Here is a 12,757-nt window from a genome sequence, read left to right as displayed (position 1 = left end):
CTGATGAATTATTCATAGGGCTTATCGAGGCATGGCTGCGCAAGAGAGGCATCGACCTCTAACGGTTTCGAGGATGCCCGTGTTGAAGCGCCCCTGTCCGCATCGGGCATGATAGCATGATTGTTATAAGCCGTGTTATGTTTGGGCTGAAGATCTAAAACCGTGACCAAACAAGCATTGATCGGTGTAAAATAGTATACCGAAGTATTCAAAGCATGTTGGTCATTTTCTGTACGGAAAAGAGCAGCAGTTGAATGTTATTGCAAGATATACTCTTCGATTAGTGTGGGGTTCATGTTTAATTTACGATGTAATGCCTTGACATTATATTATGAATTATAATTTGATGTTATTGTAATGTGATGAGGTTTGATATGGTAGGTATGGTATGGTATAATGTCCAATGGTATGATATATGATATTGCACGGCAAAACTTCACCAATTGACGTTGAGACTCAATAGTTTTTTGGCAAACTATTGCACTGCAAACCTCGGGCATTTCATGGCAACACTAATTCTATAAAATGTGTCATTATATATACGCTGCATATACATTATACTGTATGCTAGCGAGATACATTGAGCACATATCATTATATGCTGTAAATACATCTTTATACACAGATGGTAGATCAATATACACTGATCATATATTATTCTACGTTGCATATAAACCATTATACCCTCATGATACAGTATTATACACTGAGCATATACATTATACGCAGTATATTCATCGTTACACTATGGGAGTAGATCAATATACACTGAGCATATACATTATACGTAGTATAATCATCGTTACACTCCGGTGGTAGATCAATATACACTGATCATATATTATTGTATGTTGCATATAAACCATTATACCCTGGTGATACAGTATTATACACTGAGCATATACATTATATGTAGTATATTCATCGTTACACTATGGGAGTAGATCAATATACACTGAGCATATACATTATACGTAGTATAATCATCGTTACACTCCGGTGGTAGATCAATATACACTGATCATATTATTGTATGTTGCATATAAACCATTATACTCTGGTGATACAGTATTATACACTGAGCATATACATTATACGCAGTATATTCATCGTTACACTCCAGGGGTAGATCAATATACACTGATCATATATATTGTACGTTGCATATAAACCATTATACCCTGGTGATACAGTATTAGACACTGAGCATATACATTATACGCAGTATATTCATCGTTACACTACGGGGGTAGATCAATATACACTGATCATATAGTATTCTACGTTGCATATAAACCATTATACCCTGATGAAACAGTATTATATACTGAGCATATACATTATACGCAGTATATTCATCGTTACACTATGGGGGTAGATCAATATACACTGATCATATATTTTTCTACGTTGCATATAAACCATTATGCCCTGATGAAACAGTATTATATACTGAGCATATACATTATACGCAGTATATTCATCGTTACACTCTGGGGGTAGATCAATATACACTGATCATATATTATTCTACGTTGTATATAAACCATTATAACCTGATGATACAGTATTATACACTGAGCATATACATTATACGCAGTATATTCATCGTTACACTCCGGGGGTAGATCAATATACACTGATCATATATTATTCTACATTGCATATACACCATTATACTCTGGTGATACAGTATTATACACTGAGCATATACATTATACGCAGTATATTCAACGTTACACTCCAGGGGTAGATCAATATACACTGATCATATATTATTGTACGTTGATTATAAACCATTATACCCTGGTGATACAGTATTATACACTGAGCATATACATTATACGCAGTATATTCATCGTTACACTCCGGGGGTAGATCAATATACACTGATCATATATTATTCTACGTTGCATATAAACCATTATACCCTGGTGATACAGTATTATACACTGAGCATATACATTATACGCAGTATATTCATCGTTACACTCCAGGGGTAGATCAATATACACTGATCATATATTATTCTACGTTGCATATACACCATTATACTCTGGTGATACAGTATTATACACTGAGCATATACATTATACGCAGTATATACATTGTTATATTCCGGGGGTAGATCAATATACACTGATCATATATTATTCTACGTTGCATATACACCATTATACCCTGGTGATACAGTATTATACACTGAGCATATACATTATACGCAGTATATTCATCGTTACACTCTGGTGGTAGATCAATATACACTGATCATATATTATTCTACGTTGTATATAAACCATTATACCCTGATGAAACAGTATTATATACTGAGCATATACATTATACGCAGTATATTCATCGTTACACTATGGGGGTAGATCAATATACACTGATCATATATTTTTCTACGTTGCATATAAACCATTATACCCTGATGAAACAGTATTATACACTGAGCATATACATTATACGCAGTATATTCATCGTTACACTCTGGGGGTAGATCAATATACACTGATCATATATTATTCTACGTTGCATATAAACCATTATACCCTGATGAAACAGTATTATATACTGAGCATATACATTATACGCAGTATATTCATCGTTACACTCTGGGGGTAGATCAATATACACTGATCATATCTCATTCTACGTTGCATATAAACCATTATACCCTGATGAAACAGTATTATATACTGAGCATATACATTATACGCAGTATATTCATCGTTACACTCAGGTGGTAGATCAATATACACTGATCATATATTATTCTACGTTGCATATAAACCATTATACCCTGGTCATACAGTATTATACACTGAGCATATACATTATACGCAGTATATTCATCGTTACACTCCGGTGGTAGATCAATATACACTGATCATATATTATTGTACGTTGCATATAAACCATCATACCCTGGTGATACAGTAGTATATACTGAGCATATACATTATACGCAGTATACACATCGTTATATTCCGGTGGTAGATTATATTATGATGCATACACGCCAATTTTCTCTGCACTTACATTAGTATCTTATATCTGACATCAATCTTTGTTTTATATCAATGTACCTATTCTTGGGCGGACATGTCATGTTAATTACTATAGCAAACCAGGTATTGCAATATTATTAAAAAAATAAAAATTCTATCATTTATAATGAAAAAAAAGTGTTTCATAAATTATATTTTGTTAAACTTAACTTTGCTAGGTAAATTTCATATTTTATTTCAATTTCTCACGGCAGTCACTTAGCATTGCAGTCGATGACGTCATTTTTGAATGCATTTTTTTAATGCACTGCCCCATAAAAATGCACTTTTTGCTATATTATTAAGAGTGAGTTATATTATCCACACTCCGCAGCATAAACAAGATAATTTAATTTTGACAAAAACTTACTGCTCAAAGCGTTTGGATAGAAACTGTCGAAAATATACCAATACAGTACCATCGGAAACTTACACTATTACACCGCCGACAGGGTCAGCATTTTACTGTCTTAGACTTAGACCGAAAGAATCTCCGTTCAGCACATGCAGCAAGAAGCGTTCTTCAAGCTTAAATCACTATAATTTAATTTAATTCCTTAGAGAACAAATAAATACGAAAGGAATTTGTTTCTATCGGTATCGACGAAACATATTCTACATTTTATTGTTGTTCATTTGTTTTTGAGGATTGTATATTCGTCTGCTTCGTCATAACTTCATTCCACTACAACCAATTTATTGATTATTTGTCTCTGTTTTTGACGGGATCTCGGGTGAGAAGTCTGTAAGAACTTGACATATTGCTATGTATCAGCTGGGTACCTCATTGTAATTGTCGGAAACATCATTCCTGGTGGTATCATCAAATAAATAGAATAATCATATTCACAGAGTCACGTTTCATAGTGCAATGTGGTTGAGATAAACATCTTTATCTCCGCGGTGTATATCATTTTCGTTTCTTTCCAGTACCAGCAATCACATCACACGAAACGTCGGTAAAGTTGAACGTGAAGGTAATATGGGAAGTCGGTAAAGTTGAGGGAAACTTAAAGTCGGTAAAGTTGAGGGAAACTTAAAGTCGGTAAAGTTGAGGGAAACTTAAAGTCGGTAAAGTTGAGGGAAACTTAAAGTCGGTAAAGTTGAGGGAAACTTAAAGTCGGTAAAGTTGAGGGAAACTTAAAGTCGGTAAAGGTCTGTATGAAATCTGTGAAACTGAGCGGAATGTTACGTGCAAGTCAGTAAAGCCGAAAAGAAAGTCAGCAACGTTGCGTTGAAAAGAGGATGAATTTACAAATAAAGGTTGGTAAATATGCAGTGAACGTTTGTAGATTTGCATAAAAAGTCGGTAAAGTTATGTGGAAAGTCGGTAAAGTTATGTGGAATATAAGTAAAGTTATGTGGAATATAAGTAAAGTTGTGTGGAAAGTAAGTAAAGTTGTGTGGACAGTAAGTAAAGTTGTGTGGAAAGTAAGTAAAGTTGCGTGGAAAGTCAGTAAAGTTGCGTAGAAAGTCAGTAAAGTTGCGTGGAAAGTCAGTAAAGTTGTGTGAAAAGTCAGTAAAGTTGTGTGAAAAGTCAGTAAAGTTGTGTGGAAAGTCAGTAAAGTTGTGTGGAAAGTCAGTAAAGTTATGTGAAAAGTCAGTAAAGTTGTGTGGAAAGTCAGTAAAGTTGTTTGGAAAGTAAGTAAAGTTGTGTGGAAAGTCAGTAAAGTTGTGTGGAAAGTCAGTAAAGTTGTGTGGAAAGTCAGTAAAATTGTGTGGAAAGTCAGTAAAGTTGTGTGGAAAGTCAGTAAAGTTATGTGAAAAGTCAGTAAAATTGCGTAGAAAGTCAGTAAAGTTGCGTGGAAAGTCAGTAAAGTTGTGTGAAAAGTCAGTAAAGTTGTGTGAAAAGTCAGTAAAGTTGTGTGGAAAGTCAGTAAAGTTGTGTGGAAAGTCAGTAAAGTTATGTGAAAAGTCAGTAAAGTTGTGTGGAAAGTCAGTAAAGTTGTTTGGAAAGTAAGTAAAGTTGTGTGGAAAGTCAGTAAAGTTGTGTGGAAAGTCTATAAAGTTGTGTGGAAAGTCAGTAAAGTTGTGTGGAAAGTCAGTAAAGTTGCGTGGAAGTTCTGGGTAAATGAAGGAAATACTCGCTGTTACGGCACGCCTGATTGGCTGAAAATGAGTATGCGCACTTGATTTACCCACAACTCTGTGCGAATCCCCCTTGATTCTGGCTGCTGGCCATTTTCGATCATGAAATCGTCGGATATCACCAGAAAACGCGCGATTTGTGCAGTTTTGAATAAAACCTAGTTAGCGATTATGAACAATGGTTATTAACATAACACCTGACCCCCTCTGCACTTTTTGTTTCGCATTTTAAGGTAAGAAATCAACATTTGAAACCGACAGGGTGTCGATTTACTAGGTGCCGTGTTTCACAACTTGTTTATTTATATACGTATAGCGGATGATTTTTTTTGAAAATTAGTATTTATTGATTTTCAGCCCCCAAGTGACTGTGATTCTACCTTACTGCTCGTTGATCGTCGCGTCGCGTCGTATTCAAGATGAGACTCATAGCGACGTACACAACGCGTGTAAACATTGTTTGTTTACATGAAATTCGAACACGCGCTGCGCGACGACCACTACCCTTTAACTAGAAATTCACCAACAGTTGTTTTTCTTAATAAAGAATATATTTTTATCATGTACGAATGATTGAATATGCTTTTCATATTTATTTTTCCTATGAAATAGGAATTCAAGAGTACATTCGTAAGAGGGCGCCACACTGAAAGTAATGCGGACGAAATTAACAAACAAACAAACGCACGCAGGTGAAAGGTCACCAGAATGAGGACATGTGAAGAATAAACGGATAATGTGGGCTGATTTGATGGTTCATAATGTTCGTTTCTGGGATAGTTTCCAGCTGTACACTGAGGAGTGTGTCGCATAGTTCACTCCCATTGAATCTAGCAACAGAATTGTCCGCGAAATTCAGTCGATCGTGTTGCGTTTCTGTGAAGCCATTTTGCTCAAGCACTCAGACGCCGATCACAAGAAGGTCAACATCCACATTCCCCAGTGTCGTTGTTTTACAGGATAGGTTAGGTAGGTATTCAACAATTTAGCCACGTCTGTGGCTCAGTGTCGGGTAATTGTTGACAATGATTTTACTCTAGTAATAGCTGTCAGTTTGGGTCATTCCAGTTTGTATTCACACCCCCTGCATGGATGGTTATACAAAAATGTACCCCTCGGATTAGTTTTTGATAACTCCTCCCTGGAAATATACAACGGTGTTTCAGCACCCCGGAAAACTTTTTTTTTCAATAACCCCCCTGGATGATCATTCCCCCAAATGTACCTCACAGTCCAAAATTTACCCCTCGGATTTAACATCTAACTGAATGAATCTAATACAGTGGCCCCTAAGGGATGCCCGGAACGGAAAAAAAGTTGCGGATATAAACTGCAATAACCTAACCCTTCAGAAGCCCATAGTAAAATCATCACCCAGTAGAATTCATTTACGGTGACCCCTCCTCCCAGAACAGAAAAAGTACATTATTTTATACCCCCCGGAATTATACCATCCATATGGGGGTTGTGGATACAAACTGGAATGATCCTTAGCGTGTATATTTCAGAAACTAATAAATGGACCTTTGTACACTGCTGACTTTGATATGGTTTCAATATGTAATCAGCAAGACACTTTCCCATAAATTCCCATATATAGATAATTCACAAGATCGAGAGACAAATCTAGAACAGGAGACAATCACTCAATACGGAGATATTTTTTGATTACCCAAGAAGGCGCAATCGAAGAGATCCGTGTAGACTTATGTATAGTGCTGTGTTGATTGGGTGAACTAATTGACAATGCCCATACACATTGGATGGCAGTTGGGGGATTGCTGCCACCGACACGCAGCGCGATAGCAATCTAGTTAAAAAAAAAAAATCACCTTTGTTTTTGCTTATAGCAAATTCTTGTTCCATTTAGTTAAAACTGTTGTGTTTACAAATTGGACGTCAAATTATGTTGCGTGGCCTTCATAGTATTAAAAAAATTGCTACCCCAGTACATCACCATGACAACAGCAATTTGTCTACTCCACAGATGCGAACAACTCTGTCGTGAAATGTGCGCAGAGGATGTATGCAACAATGAGAGGAGGTTATGGAATCAGTCGAAAAGTACTGAAACGTAAGTAATGACAAATTATGAATTATTTTCTTATAAACTATCTCAAATTTTAGTTCATTTCAGAATTTGGTCAACATTAGATATGGTTATAAATATCTGGTTGATATATTATTGTTGTAAACATTTTACACCTGCTCCTTACTCAATATTTAGAGACTTCCTGCTTTCAACAAGAGACCCCCTTTATCGTGACAGAAAGGAGCAGACTCCCTCCCCATGACAGATATCAACAAGAATAGAGAGTCCTTGTAAGCAATTTTCAGTTTAAAACTGTGTAATTAATGTAAAATTATTTTTATTGAGTTATGTGGTGTGTATGATTTGGCATCCCCTGTCACATGATATGGTCTGTGATTTGGCATCCCCTGTCACATGATATGGTCTGTGATTTGGCATCCCCTGTCACATGATATGGTCTGTGATTGGGCATCCACTGTTACATGATATGGTCTGTGATTGGGCATCCACTGTTACATGATGTGGTCTGTGATTGGACATCCACTGTTACATGATGTGGTTTGTGATTGGGCATCCACTGTCACATGATGTGGTCTGTGATCGGGCATGCCCTGTCAAAGGATGTGATCTGTCGTTGAGCGCCCCCGTCAAATGATGTAGTTTGTGATTGGACACCGCCTGACAGATGATGTGATTGGTCACCCCCTATTCTTGACTTTCGAGTTTCTAATGGCTGCTCATTTGCGCAACCATTTCAAGGTTTGAACATCTGCGGGTGCACAGCGAGTCTGGGTTGTTTTTGAATGAATACATTTATAATATATTTTGAATAAGCTAACTAAGCTTGTAGAACATGCAGATAAACCAAATATTCATCCCTTAAAGGTGCCTAAAGATTGGTGACCGATTTCATAGACAAGGGTAGAATATGGTCCAGCATCTGAAAATTTGTTATCCAGTCTTTCAACATGAATTCTGATTCCAGCAATCCTTCTAACCTCCAGTATTTCGTTTTCATGAAGTTGCTTCTACTTTCCTTAGTCATGCACGGATTTAAGGGGAGTTCCCCCCCCCCCTCCTCGACAAAAATTGACAGATCAATTGGCATACCAACCCCACATCATGAAGAGAATCAATAGCAGTAGGCCCCCAGTACAAATAAATAATGTACCTCGTCCTCTCATTGGATACTTTTAATGACAGTGGCATATATGTTTGTCTACTAGTATTTAGGTAGAACTAGTCCAGAGAAGAGTTTGAAATGTTATACAGCTGCCATATAGGGAAGAAATGCTAAATAGATCCAACAATTCAAGTCGTAAAAGCATTCGTGTCAAATTTATATTCCTGATAGCGTTTTAGTTTGGGGCTAGAAAACCATTTCAAGAATCAATTCGTGCCACACTAAATCCTTGGTTTCACTTTTGGTGTTCATAGTTATAAAATTTCTCTCAGCTCCTGCAAGATCTCAATTTTCTCTCCTGTCAGTTTTGTCTGCGTGTTGCGAGTAACTTTTGAAAATGTACATGTACATTTACGAATTTCATTTTCTTCCGTTGGCTTATTATGATAATTTTGTGATAAGGTTCTTTTGATTGTGCTGACAGAACACCCGGAGAATTGCGATACCATTTTATACGTCTGTAGGTTCAAATCAGGAAATATTACGCTTCCCAAACGATGATAATCAGGTGCATACAATGTTGTATTTATTCAATTTCAAAACCAAACACCACTCTAGTGGTGTTCTGGCAAAACCTGACAACTCAAAAGTCATGAATTGCATGATGTGGTGTGTCATTGGGCACCCACTGTCACATGATGTGGTTTCTGATTATTTTGTGAAAAAAATATATTGAGTTGATATACAAAATATAGCGAGTTACTGTTAATATTAAATAATTGTGTCTGGTATATTATAAAATGCTAGGCTATGTGCAGAATAAAAAAAACACAGAAAAATATCTAAATATCAAATACTTAACACTCTAAGCACTTGTATTTCTGAGATCCCCTGGTTTCAGACCTGTACATTCAACTTTAAACTCATTCCCAACTTTAAACACAATTGTTTTCATTTTATTGATTTTATCGTCATCCTTCACACTACAATTTCAGCTATGGATGAAGGATTTAAGGACGTCACTATGGACGAATCGATGTACAAACTGGGATACGATGAAATTGATTCCCTTGCTCAGTAAGTATACAACTACAGAGTTACTGTTATGTTGGAAGCACATTCCCAATAGAGATAAAGCAAGTAAATACCACAGAATACAAAACAAAGTTTACCTGAACTGCAGCAGAGCTTTAACTGACACTGTTTCATCTAGCTACACTTCACAGCATGTGTTCATCTCAGCCACCAAACATCCTCCTAAAAAAAAACTTAACGTAAAAGTCCTAATATAAACCGCATACGTAATAGTAATTGCACCCCCAATTCCGGCTTCGGGGTTAAAGAGTTCTTGACAAAAATTGAAAACATGAAAAGTACCTATTACTAACTGCACCCCCAATTCAACAAGACTGTGACTGACTTCATTGTTTCAACTAGCTAGTCCAAAACGGCATTGGCCTAATCCTATTCATTTGTTTCGACCACATGTCTTAAAAATATTCACATCTATTTATTGTTCGCTGGTGATGACTTGTCAGACACACATTAAAACTGCTTTTGTTCTCAATACGTCCATGTTTTGAAAGTTTTTGACAATGAGCTGTTATCTCTATGAAAGTGTAACATGTGATTGAAATAATTCGCTTACAGTGAAGTCGAATTTTACTTGCATTTCATAAAAATTCAACAAATTTATTTATTAAATGTTATTATAGTAATTATTATAGTTACCAACAAAATTAAAAAAATGTTTTTGATTGACCGTGATATTTTGTGACACCTATTATAAAACCAAATTAAGGCTTTTAACTCTTCCCTGACATCTAAATTAGAGTGACGCCTATTCAAAATATTATACGATGTATTGTTTGTTTTGTGCATGTGTTGTGTGAAAAAAAAAATAACCACGCCCATTTAGTGATTGCAATATGTACGTAATATAAACCGCACTACGAACTTCAGCTTTTGACCCCAAATTTTAAATTAATACATTGTAATATAAACTGCGGTTTTATTAGGACTTTTACAGTAATAAATATGGCATCTTCGTGAATTATTTGCTGCAGTTCCGAGGTAGTGGGTGTGTAAACTCACTTACTGAACTCAATGCATAAAAATTTGAAAACTGTTACACCAAAATATTGGTATGATAAACTTAATGGCATTCAAAAGGTTGTTACTATATATGTATTCTTGGGATTTTTAAGTGTACAATGATTTTCTTCAAAAACATTGAAATTTGCATTTTTACTCAGATTGGGCGATTTAACCTAGCTACATTAGCACGTAAAAATTATAAAGATAACAATTTTGGTACTTGTACATGTAATATATTTCTTCTCTAGAAAAAAATTTTGTTTTGATATTTACTGCTTCACTATTTACTGTTCATGATTTGTTTTGTTTACAGTGTCGATGAGAAAGTTAAACGTTTATTCACTTTAGAATATGCAACTAATGTGAGTATTTTATTTCAAAAAACACTTCAAATCCATTACATTTGTACTATGGTAAAGTGAGACTGATTCTCAAGTTTCATATTGTGACTTCATGAATAGCCTTTGTTTGAAATAGCGCCCTCTGTGTTTGAGTTAATATTCACCTCATGAGGGCGCATTTTGAATAGGTTTGGTTACATTCACTGAGTCCAGTTTCTACTGCACTTGTGTGAGCCGCCAAGTTACAGTTGTGATTTTATTTCCAGAGAGAAATTCAAGTAGTTAAAAGGAAATTAATACGAGAACGAGTTCGTAGGCATGATGAAGACAGGGGATCACATGAAGTACAGAGTAAGTGTTGATAAGTAATGATGTCATCGTATTTTCAAAATAACGCAGAATATATGGCAGAATAATAGGTGTGAACGAACATTCACTGTGTATATAACTCTAACCAATGTTGATGTATGGCATTAACTCTTGACCAAACATTTCACCAAACCATTGCCAATCTGTAAAAAATTCTAAATATTTTTGTCATTTTCATTTTTTTCAGTTGCTTATCTCACACTTGAAATTCGTAATTTATCAAATCACCTGAAGGCAAACAAAAAGGTAAAATTATTTCCTGAAAGTCATTTACATATGGCTCATGTCTATGTTAATGAATTGATTGTAACCGAGATATTGTTTTATTGTCAGTATGTCAGAACAACTTATGAACTGAAATATCATTGAAACACTACTGGAATGACATTCATCGCGTCACTGGTAGTTTTAAACATCCATGAATAAAAAATTTGGTTGTTTCTAGTTCTGCTTCTGGTGAGGATTGTGTTGTTTTTTCTATGATTTTCCAAATGTTTGTTATCCACAAATGGCAAGGTCAAATATACATAATCATACTTATGGAAAATGTAGATGTGTTGTGTAGATTGTGGTGTAAAACCTGTTATATTATGAGAGAATGACAGAATCTGTGTTTGATAATTACCATTTTCACTGAACATCAACGGCGGTTGGTGTTCGGTATATGTCGTTAGGACACACCCTTCGAAAACCAACTCAAAACATCACAAGGTCGGCACTCAGCTGGAGCCCACGGGGCAAAACGAAACGGGGCCGTCCAAGAAATACCTGGCGACGAGACCTAGAGGCTGATGTCCAAGAAATGCCTGGCGACGAGACCTAGAGGCTGATGTTCGGAGGTTGGGCTATACCTGGAGGGAAGTGGAGCGCTCAGGAGTGGCACAAGACCGGCCTGGTTGGAGAAATCTTGTTGGTGGCCTATGTCCCAGGAGGGACGATAGGCATAAATAAAATAAATATGTCGTTAATCACACCGCGTAGCCGTCTTGCTTCGAGTGTAACAGCCACACTTATGAAGACTACACATTTACTAGATGCCGTTACACTTGAAACAACATGGCAACAACATGTGCGATTTACTTACATTACATATCAAGCACTTTGACTGCTTATTGGTTATTTTTAATGCAAAAACTTCAAAATTTATTTTTAAGTTCTGTTCTTTCCTAGTCCCATCTCATCATTGACATTTGGGGGCTCTGTTACCATTCTTATTTTAATCCTTGCTTACTCCTTTTTTTCCAGGATATGAAAAACAAACGGCGTCTGCTTGCAGCAATTGATCGAAGAAACATACTTCTTGGGTATCTGAGACGTAGCAACTATGAGCGTTTTGAGTTCATTCTAAAAGAGCTTGGTCTCACCTACAGGTTACCTCCGAGTAAAATCATCAAACTCAGTAAGCGTGAAATGGAAATAAGATCCGTTACTCGTAAGGCATATTACGACCGCAAACTCGCACTCTATGAATATTTCAAAAGAAAACTGGATGAATCAGATAGTGTGGAAAATGAGGAGAAAGCTTAGGCGCATGGAATTATTTTTTTAATTTAATTTTGGTTTTATGTATTTCCTTTTTTGAGCATAGGTAATAAACCAGGCTATTTCTCTTGTGTAACTATAGAGGGCAGTATAATAAACAATAATAAAACTA

At 36.0% G+C, this 12,757-nt stretch overlaps 1 protein-coding gene across 1 annotated transcript; it reads left to right on the top strand.

Annotated features, from left to right (window-relative positions):
• The first annotated feature begins 5,827 nt into the window (after positions 1–5,827).
• On the top strand, positions 5,828–12,757 carry LOC100369561 (small ribosomal subunit protein uS15m-like). Its single transcript, XM_085505421.1, has 7 exons — positions 5,828–6,110; positions 7,129–7,215; positions 9,292–9,373; positions 10,707–10,755; positions 11,001–11,085; positions 11,291–11,349; positions 12,349–12,757. Exons 1-7 carry the CDS (start codon positions 5,903–5,905, stop codon positions 12,628–12,630), a joined length of 852 nt encoding a protein of 283 aa, XP_085361547.1. The 5' UTR covers positions 5,828–5,902; the 3' UTR covers positions 12,631–12,757.

This window comes from Saccoglossus kowalevskii, chromosome 11, assembly GCF_978046115.1.
Source record: "Saccoglossus kowalevskii chromosome 11, keSacKowa6.1, whole genome shotgun sequence".
Lineage (NCBI taxonomy): Eukaryota > Metazoa > Hemichordata > Enteropneusta > Harrimaniidae > Saccoglossus > Saccoglossus kowalevskii.
This window is presented reverse-complemented; position numbering and strand designations above follow the sequence as displayed.